General features: G+C 45.8%; 1 protein-coding gene across 1 annotated transcript in view; it reads left to right on the top strand.

Moving 5' to 3' along the window:
- Nucleotides 1–21127, top strand: part of DNAJC11 (DnaJ heat shock protein family (Hsp40) member C11) — a 72050-nt gene that overhangs the window by 38292 nt on the left and 12631 nt on the right. Inside the window, exons 5-7 of the mRNA XM_060141567.1 lie at nt 17612–17740; nt 18660–18782; nt 19646–19719. Of these exons, the coding sequence (XP_059997550.1) occupies nt 17612–17740; nt 18660–18782; nt 19646–19719 (326 nt within the window). The remainder of the gene's footprint in view (nt 1–17611; nt 17741–18659; nt 18783–19645; nt 19720–21127) is intronic.

Genomic DNA, 21127 nt, shown 5'->3' on the forward strand with positions numbered 1-21127 from the left:
GAAGCCCGCACACCACAACGAAGAGTAGCCCCCGCTCACCGCAACTAGAGAAAGCCCGCGCGCAGCAACGAAGACCCAACGCGGCCATAAATAAATAAGTTAATTAATTAATTTTTTAAAAAAGAAGAAGACCACAGGGAGAAGGACACCTTTGATGACCTTGGGGCTTGGTACGGCCTGTCACCCAGACCTGCACTGAGGATCACAGCTTGTAGGGGATGGACAGACTGGGTGACGTTCGTGGTGCTGCTGTCTGAAACTTGCATGGGTATTTTTCCATTTTCACCAATAAGGGTTCATTGGGTAGGAATTTTCCAGGAGGAGTGTGTACCAAGAACAGACAAAAAGGTCAAGTGGGGAAACCCGTAGGTTGTAAATACTGGCTCTGACACAGGGATACAGGACGCAGAGCTCACCCTTTGACCTATGTGCAGTTTTCTCATTTGGAAAATGAAGATGCGTCCCCTAACCACCACGCCAAGTTGTTAAATGATTGAAAAAATATGAAATAGGTGTTAATTTATTAGAGAAAGACAAGCCTGCTATGTAAGTGCAAAGTGGCACGTGTACCAGGGTGAGGCACGTGTACCAAGGTGAGGCACGTGTACCAAGGTGAGGCACGTGTACCAAGGTGAGGCACGTGTACCAAGGTGAGCTTAAGGACTAAATTTGGCCTCAGCACCTCATTCGGCACCGTGTGGGAAACACTTGGCTTGGTCGGGTAGTTCATTGCCCCTGGTGGCTGGCTGGGTTTGGGTGGGGTCTGTTAGTTGGGTTCTGGAAATGGCCCTCTGCTGATACCATCCACCTGCTCCTGTGGCCGAGGCCCAGTGGCTTCGGTGTGGCCAGTCACCTGTGAGTCTTGGCTTGCGTGAAGGTGCCCTGGACCGCACTGCGGGGCCGGAAGGAGTGAGTGCCGTGCCCAGCTCCAGTGTGTATCCCCTTTCCCTCCCCACCCTCCAGCCAACAGGGCACGCGGGCTCCACGCATGCTGGGGGCAGCGTGGGAGAACCTTGCACTTGGCGTCAAGAGCTCTGGCTTCGGATTCCACCCCCAGCCCCAGTTCTGCACCCCGGGTCCAGCCACTTCTCCAGTCTTAGCTCAGTTTCTCCCTGTGTGAAATGAGAGGTTTGCCATGAGACCCAGTGCTTGGGGTCAAATCCTCAGACCCCAGAGTCCTTAGCTTAATTGCTTCTGTTTTCTGTCTTTAGGGCCACGTGGGAATAAATTCCTCTGTCTGTATTTCCTGCTGGAAAACACCAAGCTCAGGTTGCTGGGGCCCTGGGGCCTCCAGGGCCCTGCACATTGAGCCAGCGTGGGGGTGAGGGGAGTTTATGACCAGACAGACGATGAGGTTCGTCTGCATCTCAAGGGCTGTGTGTGACTGGAGTCTTGACTGGACGCCCCTGGCCTTCCTCCCTGCGTCTTGAAGACCCCTGTTTTACTTGCATAATCCACCTCTATTTCTTGCCTTTTAGAGACTTAAGATCATGCGATAGGCTCGTTCTGTGTCATGTTCACATCATATTGATTATTGTCATTCCTTTCTTTTGTTAATACCCATAAATCTTCTCTCTCTGTGGACAGCAGCCAGTTTGGGAATCGGACTTTTCACTGCCTTCCTAATGAGCTTCTCCAGACCCCATAGGAAGCAAGGGCATTAAGTCAAGGATTGTTTAGGGGGCTTCATTGTCTGACTCTGAGAGTATCAACTCGTTTCTTTTGGACGCTGTTACATAAGAGTTTCGTGGAGATTGTTACTGTATTCCCTGGACCATTCATTTTCCTTTCTCCTTCTGCTATTACAGAGGTTGACATAAACTCCCTGGTAAGACCTTCTTTCTGGTTTTAGAAAGGCCATCTTATCAGTGGTTCCTATAATAGCTGAAAAACAAAATTTAGCTTTATCAGAAAAAAATGTTAAATAATATATCAAGGAAGACATGTAACCATAATCCCAAAAAGATGTAAAGATGTAGGAGTACATCTTTACATGAAGATGTATGAGTACAGGGCTTCCCTGGTGGTGTAGTGGTTAAGAATCCGCCTGCCAGTGCAGGGGACACGGGTTCAAGCCCTGGTCCGGGAAGATCCCACATGCTGCGGAGCAACTAAGCCCATGGGCCACAACTACTGAACCTGCGCTCTAGAGCCTGTGAGCCACAGCTACTGAAGCCCACACACCTAGAGCCTGTGCTCCGCAACAAGAGAAGCCACCGCGATGAGAAGCCCGCGCACCTCAACAAAGAGTAGCCCCCACTCGGCGCAACTAGAGAAAGCGCACGTACAGCAATGAAGACCCAACACAACCGTAAATAAATAGAAAGATAGATAGGTAAATTTATTTTTTAAAAAAAAGATGTATGAGTACATTACTCAATTATTATTAAAGGATTTTTTTAAAAGGTTTGTTTTGGTTGCCATGGCTAATGATCATAGCCATCGGAATGAGCCCGTGGTTACGGCTTCAGTCTGTTCCGTGGAGGTGATTCTGATGTCATAAACTGAATCGGCTGGGCTGACAGGATAATCGTGCAGAAGAAAAGCTGTTGGAACCCATATGTTTGTCATGCTCGGTGGCAGAAAGGGGCTGCTATTGAAATTGAAGAAGTTGGACGTTGTCCCTTTTAAGGAGGAGGGACCAAGTCTGGGAAAGCGCTGAGCTAGAAAGCAGGTCTTTGGAGGAGAGGAGGGAGGTGGCCGACTGGCGAGGCATAGAGGAAGCTACTTGAGTGGGTCGCAGCTGCACCCGCATCCTGCCAGCATGACCACTTACATAAGCAGGGTGTCAGGATAAAGTCCATGGGGCAGAGGTCTGGGGCAGGGGGAGTGGCTGGGACTGAATCGCTCTTAGAAGCCCTGGTAAATTTGAGTTGGCTTCTCCGTAACAGTGGAGAGTACAGGCTCCAACTTCGATCTCAGACAAAACGGTCCCGTGGAGACAGTCTCACAAGAGCCACCACGGGTTCATCGGCTATAAAAAGGGCAAATTTCACCTCGCCTCTTACTGTGATAGCCTCTTCTGGTGGAATTTTCAACTAGTACATAGTTACTATCGAGACTGCATTTGACAGAAATTTCTCACATTATCCTTGTGGCCAGATAAAGAAATATAAACACAGAAATATTCAGAATGAACTACCATATGACCCAGCAATCCCACTCCTGGGCATATACCCAGAGAAAACCATAATTCAAAAAGATACATGCACTCCAATGTTCATTGCAGCACTATTTACAATAGCCAGGACATGGAAACAACCTGAATGTCCATCAATAGAGGAATGGATAAAGAAGATGTGGTACATATATACAATGGAATATTACTCAGCCATAAGAAGGAATGAAATTGTGCCATTTGCAGAGATGTGGATGGATGTAGAGACTGTCATACAGAGTGAAGCAAGTCAGAAAGAGAAAAATATCATATAGTAACGCATATATGTGAGATCTAGAAAAATGGTACAGATGAATCTATTTGCAAAGCAGAAACAGAGGCATATGCACTCTAGAGCCCGTGAGCCACAACCACTGAGCCCGTGTGCCGCAGCTACTGAAACTGTGTGCCTAGAGCCCGTGCTCTGCAATAAGAAAAACCACCACAATGAGAAACCCACACACCACAAGAAGAGTAGCCCCCACTCGCCACAACTAGAGATAGCCCGCGTGCAGCAACGAAGACCCAGCGTAGCCAAAAAGAAATATAAATTAATTAATTAATTTTTAAAAATAGAGGCATAGACGTAGAGAACAAACATATGGACATCAAGGGGGATGGGGGGGATGGGATGAATTGGGAGATTGGGATTGACATATATACACTGTTGATACTATGTATAAAATAGATAACTAATGAGAACCAATTGTATAGCACGGGGAACTCTCCTTGATGGTCTGTGGTGACCTAGATGGGAAGGAAATCCAAAAAGGAGAGGAGATATGTATACCTAGAGCTGATTCACTTTGCTGTACAGCAGAAACTAACACAACATTGTAAAGCAAGTATACTCCAATAAAAACTTTTTTTAATTAAAATAAATAAAAATATTCAGGATGGAATATTCCTGGCCGAATGAACAACTGATTCTACTCAGAGGGTTGATTAAGATATCGTTTCCAACCTGGTGACAAGCTTCTCATTGTGGGAGAAAGGCTCTAACGTGACACACTCAGAATTTCTGGGAATGATGTCAGTGAGGATGTGTGTGTCACGTTCACAGGTGACCCAAGGTGGAAGGACAAAGCCAAGATTCTAAAAGATCCCAGTAAACTAGAGTGGAAGGGATAAATGTGCTGGCTGAGAGAAGGGGAGACAGGGAAATGATGGTCTTTAATTGACTCCCTGGCTTAAGATCAGCAACAAGGAACAGAGCCGACAGCGGGAAGATGATTTGGGCTTGGTATAAGGAACATTGAACAAGGCAGCCTGCTGGGGATTAATGGAGACTGCACTTTTATCCACACAGTGCGCCAGTGGGCTGGGTGGGGTATATAATGAAGATAAAAATATTGGGTTGGCCAAAAAGTTCACTTGGTGTTCTGTAAGATGGCTCTAGTAGCACTTAGTTGTCTTTAACTTCATTCAAAACAACTTTGTTAGATTGTATTTTGACAGCTGTCATATCAGCATGAATTTTTAAAAAAACGTATCAAAATTGATGAATTTTTATGGAGCCATTTTAATATTTAAAAAAGCAACATTTTCAGCATATTATGCTTTATTATTTCAAGAAAGGTAAAAACAACTGAAATGCAAAAAAAAAGATTTGTGCGGTGTATGGAGAAGGTGCTGTGACTGATCAAATGTGTCATAAGTGGTTTGCGAAGTTTTGTGCTGGAGATTTCTCGCTGGACAATGCTCCACAGTCGCTAGACCAGTTGAAGTTGATAGCGATCAAATCGAGACATTAATTGAGAAGAATCAATGTCACACCACGTGAGAAATAGCCGACATACTCAAAATATCCCAATCAAGCGTTGAAAATCATTGGCACCAGCTTGGTTATGTTAATTGTTTTGATGTTTGGGTTCCACGTAAGTTAAGCAAAAAAAAACCTTGATTGTATTTCCGCATGTGATTCTCTATTAAAACGTAACGAAAACATTGCATTTTTAAAACAAATTGTGACAGGCGGTGAAAAGTGGATACTGTGCAATAATGTGGAACAGAAGAGATCATGGGGCAAGCGAAATGGACCACCACCAACCACACCAAAGGCTGGTCTTCATCCAAAGAAGGTGATGTGTATATGGTGGGACTGGAAGGGAGTCCTCTTATTATGAACTCCTTCTGGAAAGCCAAACGATTAATTCCGACAAGGACTGCTCCCAATTAGACCAACTGAAAGCAGCACTTGACAAAGAGCATCCGGAATTAGTCAACAGAAAATGTATAATCTCCCATCAGGATAATGCAAGACTGCATGTTTCTTTGATGACCAGGCAGAAAAGCTTGGCTGGGAAGTTCCGATTTCTCTGTCATATTCACCAGACATTGCAACTTCAGATTTCCATTTATTTTCGGATTTCCATTTATTTTGGTCTTTACAGAATTCCCTGGAAGACTGTAAAAGGCACCTGGAACACTTCTTTGCTCAAAAAGATAAAAAGTTTTGGGGAGATGGAATTATGAAGTTGCCTGAAAAATGGCAGAAGGTAGTGGAACAGAACGGTGAATACGTTGTTCAATAACGTTCTTGGTGAAAATGAAAAATGTGTCTTACTTTTACTTAAAAACCGAAGGAACTTTTTGGTCAACCCAGTAAGTTATCCAGGCTGTTCACAGAGCTGGTGTGGGAGTGGATCCCGAGCCGGCAGGTAGTGCTCCCGTCTCGGCATGAGTTCCTCTGGGTCAGGAGTGGCTGAGCCTTTGATGCTGATGCCATCTGATGGCCTCTGGGAAAGGGCTGGGCCCCATCTCTCCAACTCCAGGCCCAGCCTGTGGGCGATGGTGTCATTTGGTTATGGGCCCTCCTGATCAAGGAACATCTGAGACTTATGGGCACAAGAGGTCTATTAGGTTTTGGGGGGTTTTTTAAAATAATTTTTTAAATTTTTTTTTAACTTTTTTTTTTTTGGCTGCGTTGGGGCTTCATTGGTGCGCGCACGCTTTCTCCAGTTGCGGCAGTTGGGGGCTACTCTTCGTTGAGATGCGCGGGCTTCTCATTGCCGTGGCTTCTCTTGTGGCAGAGCACAGGCTCTAGCGCTCAGGCTTCAGTAGTTGTGGCATGCGGGCTTAGTTGCTCCGCGGCATGTGGGATCTTCCCGGACCAGGGGTCAAATCCGTGTCCCCTGCATTGGCAGGCGGATTCTTAACCACTGCACCACCAGGGAACTCCTCTACTAGTTTTTAAATATGCATATCAGACCTTTGTGAGATATTAATCATTTTTAAGTAGCCCCTGGTTTCGAAGTCTAAAGTGTGGCAATTTTTTTTCGTGTGTGTGTGTGTGTGTGTGTGTGTGTGTATCTAAATAATGTGTGTATCTAAATAATATTTGTAAGTAGGTTAGAAAGTCAGATAGTTACTAGGCTTATTTTTTTTTTAATGTTGCCCCCACCTTGTGGGTTCCTGACTCCTGTTCCTCACGCCTCCCTTCTGAGCTCTTTTCTCTGACATTTCCTACTACTTCTAAGTTGCATGTTTACTCTGTTCTGTTTTTTTCAATTTCAGTAATTATCTGTTGACCTCTTGCCAGAAAAGATAAGGATATAGTTCTCCCAAACAACACATTTGTTTCAGTTCATCCAATGTAATTATAATACCCTTTAGGGTTAAATGAATATTCACTGTACGAATACTCAGTTGAGCCTGATAGTATACTATGATTACCTGACTTCTCTTAATATGCTTTTTACTCCATGGTGTTAGTAGTTGTCCCATTTGGTTCCTTTGATTAGTTTCCTATAAATCTGTCAGACACCTTGTGTGTTATGTCTCTCTCCTTTTGCTCCTGGTAGCATCCCTCTGTAGCTCTCCTCCATCATCCCCCATCCCAGTCCAGACTAGACTCTGCTTTCTAGGCCTGCTGTCCAGCTGTGACCTCAGGACTTTCCTCGCCAACTTCCTAGGACTGCCTTTGTGTTCATTCGTTCAACAAATTGGCCTTGAGTGCCGGCCGAGAGAGGCACTGTTAGACACTCGGCAGAGCAGCCCCTTCCCTCGTGGAGTTTGGATTCCCTCCAACCCTTTCCTTGGTCGGCTCCCACACCTTCCCCTTTTTGGTTTATCTCTTTGTGGAGGAAGCACATTCTCCAGTTGCTCCTTTACACAAGATGCCTAAAAGTCGAATTTCTTTTCCGTTTCATTCCCATTCGAGTGTCTTTTAAAAAAAAAAGATAATTTATATATAACCGTATTTATGTATGTAATTATATATACATACATACATAGAAAAGATATGTGTAATATTATAAACTATAACATAGTAATAAACGCCTAGTACCCACTGCCTGACCCAAAAACAAGAATATTGCCCATAACTTGCATTCACTTCCACATTTCTCTCCTTTTCCATCTCCCTGCCAGAAGGAAACACGATCCGAAAGGGTCCAATAAAAGGAATGTATCAATAGAAAGAAAAGGAGGACGAATATAAAAGAAATAATATGAGAAATTTCCCAGAATTGAACGACTCAACTTTCCAGGTGGGAAGGGTCCACTCCGCTCCCAGCACAAGCAAGAAACCCACACGGTCCTCATTCTGTTGCTTTTTAAATTTTGTTACAAATTGGAAGTATGCTTAAGCAATATAGTGTTTCATTTTTATTGTTTTTGAGCTTTGTAAAAATGGTACCATGCTATAGGCATTCTTTTGGGACTTGCTTTCTCCCCACCACTCATACTCTTCCAAAATTGTGTATGTTTCATGAAGCTGTGGCTTACTTGTTTTCATTGCTGGGTACCACGGCTTATCCGTTCTCCTGCTGGTGGAGATTTCAGTTGTTTCCAGGTTTTTGCTGTTATGAACGTTGCTGCTGTGAACATTCCTGTGCATGTTTCCTGGTGCACATGTGCAAGGCTGTCTCTTAAGTGTGTGTGTGTGCATGTGTTTGCACATATGCACGTACACCCATATACCACACATACCTAGATGTGAAATTTATGGGTCATAATATATGCAGATGTTGCCATATTATTTCCCAGAGGTAAAACATTGACTTTGTATAACTCAAAATCAAGTTTATACTTGATGCTAAGTACTATAAAGCATATATCTTTATACTCTTTGTGATATATATGTGTGTGTAGATAGATACACTTGTAAAGTGTGTGTATCTGTAACTTAATATTTGGTTATTTCTCTATATTTAATAATAGGTATTGCTTATTTTTGTCTATTTAGGCCTAAAAATTGGCAGTTTTATATAATTTGACTGGATATTAAATTCCGGTTTGGAAATCATTTTTCCTCCAAGGCCTCAGAAGACCTTGTTCCAAGGCTTCTAGCTTACAGGGTTGCTGTTGAGAAGACTAGTTCTAATTCCTTATTCTTGTGTGTGATGTTCTTTTCCCCCTTTGATAACCCTTAGGGTCTTTCTCTCTGGGTTTTCACGACGGAGAATCTCGGGGTGACTTTCTCACTTGTGCTGATAGTTACAGCAGACCCTCCCACCTGGAAAATTGAGTGGTCTTCAGTTCGGAGACATTTTCTAGTATTTTTTTTCCCCTCCTTTCTCTCTTTCCAGATTCCTTTTATTCACATATTGGATCCTTTGGACTAATAATTTCATCTTCTTTTTTCTCCGTCTCCATTTTGCATATTTTTCATTTAGTTCTACTTTTTTGGAGATTTTTTTTCCTAGATCATTTTCCAGCCTTTCTATTTAAGGAATATAGAAAATTTTTTAATTTGTCTATGATGTTTTTAATATCTTAGACTTTCTTATTCTCAGATTTGTTGTTCTTTTCATGGGAAGTAACGGGGTAGGAATTTGGCATTTGAAGGTGCCCCAGGTTCAAATCCTGTCTCTGACACTTATCACCTGTGACCTTGCGCAAGAGACTGCAGCTCTGTGCTCCTCAGTTTCTTTATCTGAAATGGAGAAAATGGTGCCTACTCACTGTTGATAAGAAGGTTACATGGAAGAGTTCCTGGCACATAGTAAGCGTTCATAAATGTTTTTCATTATCAGTGCAATACCTCTCATTTTTCTAAGGATATTACCTACAGATTTCTCGCCGTTTTCTTTGGCATTTGTATTCTGTGCTTCTTTCTGGTTCTTTCTGATCTTTACTTGGTTTCAGACTTTGGTGTTGGAGGTTTCCCTCAAATGTCTGGTAGTCCTTGGCTGTCTGCCATGAAGAGTGAGGCGGTGAGGCTGAGTAGACACTGCATGTTACTTGGCCGGGCTCGTCCCCGATGGGCTTAACTCTGGGGTGTTTGGGTGGAGCACCCACGTGCACACACCCCACCCAACCCCGCCAAAGGTTAGCGTCCAAAGGCTTCCTCTCATTAGCAGGTGGTTTTTCTCTTGAGAAGAAACCTCCAGTCTCCCGCCTGGCTGCCAGCAGTCTCATAGCTGAGTGGGGTAGGAAGTGGAGGCTGGGACCATTCAGCGTGTAGTCCACCTCAGCCTATTTCCAGTACGGGCCCCACTCCCCCACTGCTGTGCCTGGAATCCCTTCATGTGACTTCTCCAAAGAACAAGCCTCTGTCACTTGGCTCCTTGGGGGTGTGGGCAGGGGTCCACATTTCCGCGACTCCTGGGGTGCGTGGTCCCTCCACCTCCTGACCAGCAACACTTAGGTTTCAGTTTTCTCTGCAGAATCAGTTACCATCTCTTCATCCTTTTCCAGTTTCTAAAATTTGGTTAACACCTCTTATCTGTCACCTTTAGTTATCCTATTCTTTTTGTCTTTGGCTTTGTCATTCCTTTATCGTTATTTTGGGAGGGAGGAGGGTTTCAGGAGGACACTGAGATAAACGTGTATGTGTTTTTAATCCCGTTGATCTAACCCATCCAAATTTATGTATTGGAGATAATTGCATTAGAAAAGACTGTGTTATTTATCCATAATCATGAATGAAATAGAGGAACAAAAACTCTGTCAGCTGCAGCTTCTTTATTTAAAAAAATGATCCGGTTGCCAGAGGTTGGGGTAAGGGGAGGGGGGTGGGGAGGAGGTAGGAGCCATTGCAGAAGGGCCACCAGAGGGATCCTTGTGGCAATGGGAGTGTTCTGTGTCTTGACTGTAGTGCTGGATACATGAACCCACATAGGCGATTAAGTGGTATAGAATTAAATATACAACCACAGATGAAAAAATAAAAATAAATAAAACTGAGGCGCTCCGAATTAGGTTGGTGGACTGTATCAATGTGCCTCTCCGATTTGTGATAGTTTGCTGTAGTTTTGCAAGTTTACCGCTGTGGAAGGCAGTACTCAGGGTCTCTTATTATTTCTTATAACTGCATGTGAATCTACAATGATCTAAATAAAATATTCAGTCATAAATAAAGACCCCAAAGCTAGTAAGTTAACTCAGCTACATCACAATATGGTCACCTACTAAAAATTCAGATTCTCAGGCTCTGCCTCAGAGCAAATAAATAGGAGTCTATCAGTCTGCTACCTGGGAATCTGCATTTATACAAGTCCCCACCCCAGGAATTCCGATGCGTGGCTGAATTTGAGAAGTATTGCAGTAGTCTGCAGATGAGAGAACAAACAGGTATCTTTTTTACATTGTTTTGTTATCAGTTAAAGAAAAAAAGGGTTGACTTATGAATGGAGTATTTGGTAGTCCGGGAAGATGGTGATCCAGTGGGGTTGTAGTTTACAGGTTACAGTGGGCTCTTACAGGTAGCATTCAGCTACTTCCTCTTGTGTTTACCTCCTTAAACCTTTGAATCTTATCAGTTTGTGATTTTCATTGAGTAGCTCAAAACTTGAGAAACTAATAGATTCTTTTTACAACCTGTGTTATACTGGAATGACTGTGACCTGATTGAAGATAGTATGAAACTGGGGGGTGTGTTCCCCGTGGAGTCTGTTAGCTCTGCTAATTGGTGGGAGGGGTGACTGTCCCATGCTATAGATTGAATCTTTGAGCTCCAAAAAAAGTCTCAAAGGTCTCAGTTGAAAATCTGCAGCTGCCGGCTGTCCCACTGACAGTTTTTCAGCAGTATCATCGTTGTATGGAGCTAGATGATATGAAACTCAAATTTCAGTGTCCACAAATAAAGTTTTATCAGAACATAGCAAAGCTTATTCATTTACAGATTACCTGTGGCTGTTTTGCACTATAGCAGCAGAGTTGAGCAGTTTCCACAGCAGTTGCCCACAAAGCCTTAAGTACTACCTGGCTCTTTACAGAAAAAGTTCGACTACCCTGCTCTAGAAAAATAAGGTGAGGTGTGCTTGTAGCAGGGGAAAAAAATAAACAAAATGCTTTAAAAGTTTTGTGATTTGCACTTAATGGCAAAGATTATCTAAAAGTATTTTCCTCTGTAAACTCTTTATATGAAAAAATGTGATTTAATAACGATATAATAATAAAAGGACATAAAGGGCTTCCCAGGTGGCGCAGTGGTTGAGAGTCCGCCTGCCGATGCAGGGGACGCAGGTTCGTGCCCCGGTCTGGGAAGATCCCGCGTGCCGCGGAGCGGCTGGGCCCGTGAGCCATGGCCGCTGAGCCTGCGCATCCGGAGACTGTGCTCCGCAACAGGAGAGGCCATGGCAGTGAGAGGCCCGCGTACCGCAAAAAAAAAAAAAAAAAAAAAAAAAGTCATAAACTTGCATATATTGAGCTAGAAGCTGTTGGAAGAAGTCTAACCCATTAATTTATCCAGAGTTAGAGTTTATCTTTTCTCTTTTTTTCTTTTTCTCGATCCTTTTTGATCCTCTGTTAAAATTCAGATCCAACTCTCATTCCTAAGTCATGACATCTCATTGTATGAAAAGCATATTATGCTGAAAGTGAAAATGAATTGTAAGTTGCAGCCAAACCCCTGTTTGGCTCATAGAGAAGAAGTCTATCTAGTTCTGGTGCTGTGACCAGTCCATTTTCAAAAGGTCGTTTCCTGGAATTGGTAGAAGAGCAGATGGCAGGCATCTGAACCACTCTCGGAAATAGTAGATGACAATCAGTCCCTCTCTGGGTGGCTCTTCAGGTGTGGCTGGCGTTTGAGCCTTACATTCTCTGGGTCATTCTCTTTCTTTTTTGGGGGCAGGGGGGTCATTTTCCATAGACTTGGATCAACACCAAAGGCCACTGAGTCACAGAAGTCACTGACTCATTGAAGTTTTCCACTGTTTTGGCCTTGTTTAAAGAAACAACAAAATAGCTGAGAAATAGTGCCTTCAGCACTATTTTTAAACCTCTAAAGTCTACTCTACCCTCTGGTGAATCGATTGATTGTCATTGTGGAGTTAACACAAATGTTTATCATTTCAAAGGTTTTATTTGGGAAAGGAAAGAAAACCGTATTTAACGTTATTCTGGAAGTTTTAGCCAATACAATTAGACAAATAACAAGAGAGAGAAAAATATTGAAAGGGTTTTCATTGTTTGCATATGGTATCATTGCCTGTCTTTTAAAGAACCAACTGAAAACTGTCGGGGCTTGTGAGTTGAATGAGGTGGCTGAGGACGAAACCCACACACGTAAGTCAGTGGCTCGTGATACTGCTGCCATCGTGACCCTGCTTCCCTCCTCACCCAAGCACAGAGCCAGGGGGAGCCTGCAGGTCAGACCGAGTGGCTCTGCTCTGCTCTCTGGTGGCTTACGTCATTCATGGTCAGCCAGCATCCTTACGGTGACCTGTAGGCGGGGAGACCGTGTCATTCAACATCCAAATCAGGACATTTCTGAGAGTGAAAAGGGGTGTTCAGAAGAAAGTCGCAGAAGTGGAATCCTTATTTTTCGCATACACTTACATACTTTAATTGGTTTATATCCTTCTCTGATATTTTGTGTCTGGTTACATGCTGCTGCATGACGAACCTCTCCAAAGCTTAGCGGCTTGCGAGACGATTTGATTTTCTCCTCGCTCCTGTGGAGTGACTGGACTCGGCGGATGGTTCTTGCCTGGGGTCTCCCCATGCAGCCCAGTGGTAGCTGGGTCATGTTGAAGATGGCATCTGCACGCCTGTGCCTCTCCTACACTGCAGCTGTGGTGGCCAAGGGTGGCCTGCCGTCTCTCGCAGGCGGCCTCTACCCCGGCTACCTTGAATCCCAGCCTGGCAGTCTCAGGGTAGTTGGGTTGTTCCACGGTAGCTAGCTTCCCCCGGGGCCTAGACGAAGCTGCAAGGTTCCTTGTGACCTAGCCTTGGAGTCTGCGCCATCCCATCCCCTGCATCCTCTTGGGCAAAAGCAAGTCCTGGGTCACTGCAAATCGAGGAGGGGGCTCTGTGCAGGGCTGCAATCCCAGTAGGCATGCCTTTGTGGGAGGCCTTCCTGGGATTTTCGAGTCCACGCTCTGTCACCGCTGTTTTTCTTTTTTTTAAAATAAATTTATTTATTTTTGGCTGTGTTGGGTCTTTGCTGCTGCACATGGGCTTTCTCTAGTTGCAGCGAGCGGGGGCTACTCTTCATTGCAGTGTGCGGGCTTCTCATTGCGGTGGCTTCTCATTGCGGAGCACGGGCTCTAGGCGCGTGGACTCAGTAGTTGTGGCTCGTGGGCTCTAGAGCGCAGGCTCGGTAGTTGTGGCGCACAGGCTTAGTTGCTCCGCAGCATGTGGGATCTTCCCAGCCCAGGACTTGAACCAGTGTCCCCTGCTTTGGCAGGCGGATTCTCAACCACTGCGCCACCAGGGAAGTCCCCCACCGCTGTTTTTCTGAAGAATGTCCTTTCAGTGTCTCTGTTTTTTATTCCTTCATAACATTGCCTACCATATTCATACAAGGAGAAAATTTATTTAGTAAATTTGAAATTTTTGGCATATTTGATTCTTCTCTGTATACTGTAGTATTCTTTTTTTTGTCTTTCTTTGACTTATTTCACTTAGCATCCTTTTTTTAATTTGAGGTATAATTAATTTACAATATTATATGAGCTTCAGGTGTACAACTTAATGATTCAAAATTTTTATAGACTGCTCTATTTATAGTTAGTATAAAATATTGGCTGTGTTTCCTGTGTGTCCTTGTAGCTTATTTATTTTATACATAGTAGTTTGTAACTCTTAATCCCCTACCCTTATCATTCCCCTTCCTCCTTCCCCCTCCCTACTGCTAACCACTAGTTTGTTCTCTATGAGTCTGTTTCTTTTTTGTTATATTCACTAGATTGTTTGATTTTTTTATCCCACCTATAAGTGATAACATACTGTATTTCTCTTTCTCTGAGTTATTTCACTAGGGATAATACCCTCCAGGTCTATCTGTGTTGTTGCAAATGGCAAACTTTCATTCTTATTTTTTTTAACATTTATTTATTTATTTGGCTGTGCCAGGTCTTAGTTGCAGCATGTGGGATCTAGTTCTCTGACCAGGTATCGAACCTGGGCCACCTGAATGCTGCTATGAACATTGGGGTGCATGTATCTTTTTGAATTAGTGTTTTCGTTTTCTTTGGATATATAACCAAGAGTGGGATCGCTGGATCATATGGTAGCTCTATTTTTAGTTTTTTGAGGAGCCTCCATACTGTTCTCCACAGTGGCTGCACCAGTTTACATTCCCACCAACAGTGTACCAGGGTTCCCTTTTCTCCACATCCATTTATGATCTTCTGAATGCTTCAAGTTTAGATGTCACAAAACTATAGGAAGACCTTGTCAATTTCATTCCATTCCAGGAGAGGATATAAATTTAACCAATTAAAAATGACAGGGCTTCCCTGGTGACGCAGTGGTTGAGAGTCCACCTGCCGATGCAGGGGACGCGGGTTCGTGCCCCGGTCTGGGAGGATCCCACATGCCGCGGAGCAGCTGGGCCCGTGAGCCATGGCCGCTGAGCCTGCGCGTCCGGAGCCTGTGCTCCGCAACGGGAGAGGCCATGACAGTGAGAGGCCCGCGTACCGTGCAAAAAAAAAAAAAAAGTGGTATCATTAGTTGTGAGGTTCTTCTGCTAATAGAACTAACTTATAAATGGCTATTGCTTTACCTTCGTGCGTGCGTTACAAACCTTAGAATGGAAAAATGAGTAAAATTAACATAGAGGAACTACCATTTGATCTAAATGAAAAGTCATTTTTCACAGCTATATGTAAGTACGCCTGCCGCTACAGCCTCACTTTGGGTCACAGTCTTTAAAGAATGACTCACTGTTGAAGAAGATGCTAAGGCTTGATTTTCATATGGTTGGTGTGGATGGTCAGTGTTCATTAACTTTCTGAGAAAGTGGAAATTTAGTCCTAATTTTTTTTTCGTTGAACATACACTATGTTTAATCTCATTCCTGCTTGAAGCGTTTATCAAAAATGAAAGCATTATCCCCTGTCCCACCCCCAGAAAAAAAAAAGAAAAGAAAGAAACCTTGCAGGTTTATATCAGGAGTTGCCAAGTTTGGCCAAGGCTTGATTTTCATATGGTTGGTGTGGATGGTCAGTGTTCATTAACTTTCTGAGAAAGTGGAAATTTAGTCCTAATTTTTTTTTCGTTGAACATACACTATGTTTAATCTCATTCCTGCTTGAAGCGTTTATCAAAAATGAAAGCATTATCCCCTGTCCCACCCCCAGAAAAAAAAAAGAAAAGAAAGAAACCTTGCAGGTTTATATCAGGAGTTGCCAAGTTTGGCCCACTGCTTCTTTTTGTGTGACCTATGAGATAAGAATGGTTTTTATATTTTTAAATGGTCGGGGGAAAAAAATCAAAAGAAGAATAGTGTTTTGAGATGTGAAAATTATCTGAAATTCAGATTTCAGTGTCAATAAACAAAGTTTTATTGGAACACAGTCAGGCCCAGTGCTTTACTGGATAGTCTGACTGCTTTCCCCACAGCAGACGTGAATTGCAGCAGAGACCGTGTGGCCCACGATGCGTGAAGTATGTCCTGTGGCCCTTCACAGCCAGCGTGCCGGCTCCTGGTTTACACCATTCAGGAGAGGGGAGAAACACCAGCAGCAGTGCTGACACTGCTCTCTGGTACCTTCTCTTGCAGGACTGGCCCACCTCTGTTTCCCACGCGTTCACATACACCTGGAGTTGCCCCTGGATATAGCCGACCGGGGGCTTGACAGCTTCACGCATGTCACAGGCCCAGGCACTGGCCACCTGCCTGATGTGCCAAACGGGCAGCAGCTTCTAATAGTTCTGCCGCCGCCAGTTGCGGCCGCGAGGGCTGTGTCTAGCCACCGTCTCTGCGAGCACGTGCGTGCAGTCCTGGAGTGGGAGGTGCTGTTCACGCCTCCTGGAAGGAGACAGGAGCAGAGCGATGGGTTAGCCTTGTCACCTCCTAGATTCTCCCGGCATCCCACACACCTAGCTGAGACGGTGGCCAATGCTAGAAGCACAGAGTGAAGGCTGCCACCAAACCCACTCTGGCTGCGTAGATTCGGACAACTATTGATGATGATAATACTGTTGGTGATGAAAATACTATTGGTGGTGATGTGACTTTGTTTAAAAATGAACATCTGGGATAACTGCTAAACCAACCAAAACATCAAGGTTAAACCGGTATTATCCCGGATGAACCCTACCCGTAATGTTCTGCTATGTGAACAGCCACACCCAGCACCCCCGAGTCCTGCCTCCCTCCCTCTGCTCCAGCCCCAGTGGCCTCCACACTCCTCCACGGGAGTCCCGCAGGCTCATCCCTTGTTTCCCTCTCATACCCAGCTCACGTGTCCCCTTCTCGGGGAGAGAACACGTTCTCCCAAGCTCCTTTTGGGGTGATAGAAGTGTCCTGTATCGTGATTTTGGAGGTGGTTTCACAAGTGGACACACCTGTCAAAACTCATTAAATTGTACACTTCAAACGGGAGTGGTTTATATTGTTACATGTAAATTAAACCTCAATGAAGTTTGTTTTTTTTTTAATGGGCTGCAGAGAATTTAATAAAAATGTGTGTGGGGTCATGTCTTTATATGTTAGATTAAGGTATCTGCCCATTTGTAAGGTCTTATGACGGTAAAAAAAAATAATAAACATTGATTTTCTGAGTAAAGAGCATTTTTATCAGCAGAATTTTAGCTTATTATTTCTTGAGAGAATGGGGTTCTGTTTCTCATAATTTAAGTCTCAAATTAATTTTAGGAGGTGGAACAGTTTTTAAATCTGCCATTCTTTATTTGGTTTGCACTTCTTTGTCTTTGAAGGTATTTCTATATTTTAAAGACTCTTAAGGTACTTTGGTGACATAGAGTGTTTAGAATTGAACGTTAAAAGTTTTTAATCCATGTAGCTAGTTTCTAGGTGGTTTTCTGCGTTTGTGGGTTACATCCGGAGAGGAGCAATTCAGAGCCATGAAAGAGGTCAATCTTCTTTTCCTACCACTTGTCCTTGGGGAGTCATCCGCCTGTGGACATGCCTGGCTTTCTGACGCTACGAGTCAGTGGTGCTCGACCACTGTTCGGGTTTGAACCGTGACATTTGTGCTCCGTGGGCTCGTGGAGTCCCGCGCACCCAGTGAACCACGCAGCTGCTGAAATACAGAGTGTTGTCTTTCATCCCACAAATCCCAAGCCTGGTGCTGACTGCTTGTTTTTCTGCCCCAGGGGACCATCAGCGTTGGCATCGACGCCACTGACCTTTTTGATCGCTACGAGGAGGAGTACGAAGATGTGTCCGGAAGTGGCTTTCCGCAGATTGAAATTAACAAGATGCACATATCCCAGTCCATTGAGGTAAAGCACACAGATGCCTCCCCCAGGGCAAGGGGGCTCAGCGAGGGCACTCGGATTCACGAGATGTGCAGCTGGGATGAGAGAGTCTGCTCAGGGTTTTCTCATCTTTATTTATGAAAGGATGCAGTTAGCCGCTTAAAAAAAGAAGAGCTCCAGTCACGACCTTGTTCATACTGCTTTGCCAGCATGTCAGCAGCAAGAGTGCCAGGGGTGCGTAGCTTCAGAGTCTCAGGGCTCTCCAGCAGGAAACTTTCGCTCATGCTCTAGAAGGGGGAGCCAAGGTCGTGACGATTTTAGGAGAGAAAGCAGCCCTCCGTGGGAAATTCCAAGAACCGGCCTTAGTTTTAAGGCACACTCTCCTGTGTGCTGAGCCCTGGGGTCACTGAATGTCATCTTTCTGCCCGCTGTTTGGGTGTGGCAGTGTGAGGCCATCCTGCTGACAGGGTGGGTCTCTGCCCCCCAGACTCATGCACTTATTCTCCAGTGCATCAGCCTAGAGCGTGAAGTCCTAACTCGGGGAAACCTGCCCCCCTCTTGGGGCTTCCAGAGTCAGTCACTGCAGGCATGGCAAGGACTGGGAAGTCCCAGACGTCCTGCGTGGGGGGGCATGGGGTGAAGTTACCGTGCAGTCTGATGGCACTGGGACACCGAGAACCAGCATCTAGCCCTGCGTCTCCCCTGGATTTTTGAAATTTGCCCATTAAAGCTTTTGCAAAACCTGACCTTGGTGGCCACGTGCAGTTCAGATGCCAGGGTGAGAGAGAAGTGAGGCAGGTGAGGCAGTTCTGCATCCCTGCATGCTTGAACCATGGACTCACCTATACTTGTGGCCTTGCACTTGGGGTGTATTCGTCAGGCTCTGTCCTTGGCGCTTCCTGTTGCTTTGATTAATTTATTACCAGCAGGTGTCATTTCCTAGGCACCCTTGACAGCTTCAGACACAGCCATCCTCTCTGGAAGCCTCTCAACCCAGAATGGGAATGGAGGGGGTTCCATTAACTTCGCGCTCAGACGAGTCACTTCTGCGAAGGGCTGGGGAGAGGTAAGAATGCCAACGGGGGAGACCGTGTTGTCCACTGCAACAGAATGACCTCCGTTGGCCACATCACTGTGTAAGGGTACCAGCTGTCACACTTGCATAAGTGTGGTCCCCAGGAGAAGAGTGTGTCTCATATCTGAGGATTGCTCTCAGTCTGCCGGGCAGCTCAAAGTTAGGGTAGAACAAGAAGATATCCCCCTGATGCCCGCCTCCGGAAAGCCCACGTCTAGAAACTCAGCATCCCTGTTCCCTTAAGCAAACACCTGTAGGCTGTTCCCTCCTCCTGCACAGTGCAGAAGGCCGGCGCCTCCGTCTCAGCGCTCTGGTCCACTGCTTGGCAGTCATTAAGCAGCCAGCTCTGCCGAGCAAATTGAACTGCATCAAATTAACATTGAAGAGTTGCCTTGAAAGTCACCCAAAATAGTAATGAGGCAGCCAGAGCGGCTGGGCTTCACGACTGCGAGTGCAGAACTGCTGGCGGGTTTAACATCAGCCCCCTGAGAGCCATCGCCGCTCACCTGTGGGACCTGCAGGCGGTGCAGCGGAGCAGGTGGAAGTGCGCCTGTGCAGCACGAGGGCGGCCACCCCTGACTGCAGCGGGCACCGTGTGGATGGCCTGAGCTAGGGAGACAGGGACCCGGGGCCAGCAGTGCTCTCTTTGGAGGGGCTCAGGCCTCCTTGGGTCGTGGAGACAGTAATCTCCCTTTGGCAAAGGTTAAGATGAGATATTAAGACTCTTCCACCCCTACTTTTAGAGCCCTGAGGGCCGATGGCATTGAATTAAATGAGGGAATTATAACCAGAGGAGCTTACTGTGCTGTGAGATAAAACACCATTAATTCTTTTTCTTTTTCTTTTTTGAACAGTTAGAATTTGGAGCTGGGGACCTGCAGGGGCCTTTATTTGGCCTAAAGTTGTTCCGTAATCTCACACCAAGATGGTAAATATAAAGAGATAAATGCCCTTTGGTGGTCCTTGTGGATTTAGGAGACCAGAACCTGTGTATTCTTTTTGTCAGAATCATCTGCAGTTACGTCGTCTGTCCTGCAAGGTCACTGAGGGCAGACCCTGCAGCTGGTGTGGGGCCTAGGCCCTGTGCTCGTTGCAGAGAGCACTGGATCGGGGGTGAGGGAGGTCTGCTTCTCGTCCCAGCCCAGGGCCAGGCTCCTGCCCTGCCTGGTCACCGTGGGCTGTGAAGACCATGATACACAGGAGGGGAAGCACTTCATAGGGAAGTGGGTCAGGGTCTGAAATACTTATGGGTTGCGGCTCATTTCTTTGTCACAGAGAATGCGTTTTAGGTTCGAGAGGGGCTTTAGTAAGCAGTGAGGCAGCCTGATTATTAGGCACATTCGTGTTATGCCAGAGCTGTAAACCCCACCACCTCTGCTCTCCTTCGTCTTTGCTTTGGCAGTGCTGAAGGACTGTCCCTTCTAGAAAACAGAGGTGAGGGCTTCCCTGGTGGCGCAGTGGTTGAGAGTCCGCCTGCCGATGCAGGGGACGCGGGTTCGTGACCCGGTCCGGGAAGATCCCACGTGCCGCGGAGCGGCTGGGCCCGTGAGCCATGGCCGCTGAGCCTGCGCGTCTGGCGCCTGTGCTCCGCAACGGGAGAGGCCACAGCAGTGAGAGGCCCGCGTACCGCAAAAAATATATATATATATAGAAAACAGAGGTGTCCTTATTCCCCACTGAGCTCAGATAAAAGAATTGGGTGGAAGGTAAACAACTCTTTCCTCTGGGGGATAAAATACAGGTAAAGGAATTCTGGAACGGAGCACACGTTTGCAAAGAAAGGTGTTTCGCCTCCAGCTCGATGAGCGTCTGCATGCCTGCAGGGCAAGACTGGTAAAGGCCAGTGTGCAGGGCCGTCCCACGCAGAGTAAGAAGTGTCGTGAGAGAGAGAAGAAGCTGTGGCTTCTCGACGGGTGCAGACGAGCACAGCCCGAGCAGAACTCTGAGAGCGGGGCTTCCAGGCAGAGAGCGAGGGGTAGACTAGACACCCCAGCACGGGGGTCACCCACGTGCTGGTTAGAACACGGCTTCTCGGGCCTCTGCTCTGGGACTCGGACCCGACAGTTCTGGGAGAGGGGCAAGGGGTAAGGCTTTTAACCAGAACTCGAGGTGGGCAGTACATGTACGTGTCAGCATTGTCCTAAGCTTGTCTGCTTGGGATCGTCCCCTCCGATGCTGCCGACGGAAAGCACAGGTTCCTGCCCCCACCCCCAGACCTCTCTCAGGTCCTCTGAGATGGGGGCCGGAATCCGTAGTTTTATCAAGCACCCCAGGTCATTCTGAAGACTAGACACATTTAGGAGGCACTCACTGAGGAAAATCTGTGGGCTGTTCGT

The sequence above is a fragment of the Lagenorhynchus albirostris genome, chromosome 2 (assembly GCF_949774975.1).
Source record: "Lagenorhynchus albirostris chromosome 2, mLagAlb1.1, whole genome shotgun sequence".
Taxonomy (NCBI): Eukaryota; Metazoa; Chordata; class Mammalia; order Artiodactyla; family Delphinidae; genus Lagenorhynchus; species Lagenorhynchus albirostris.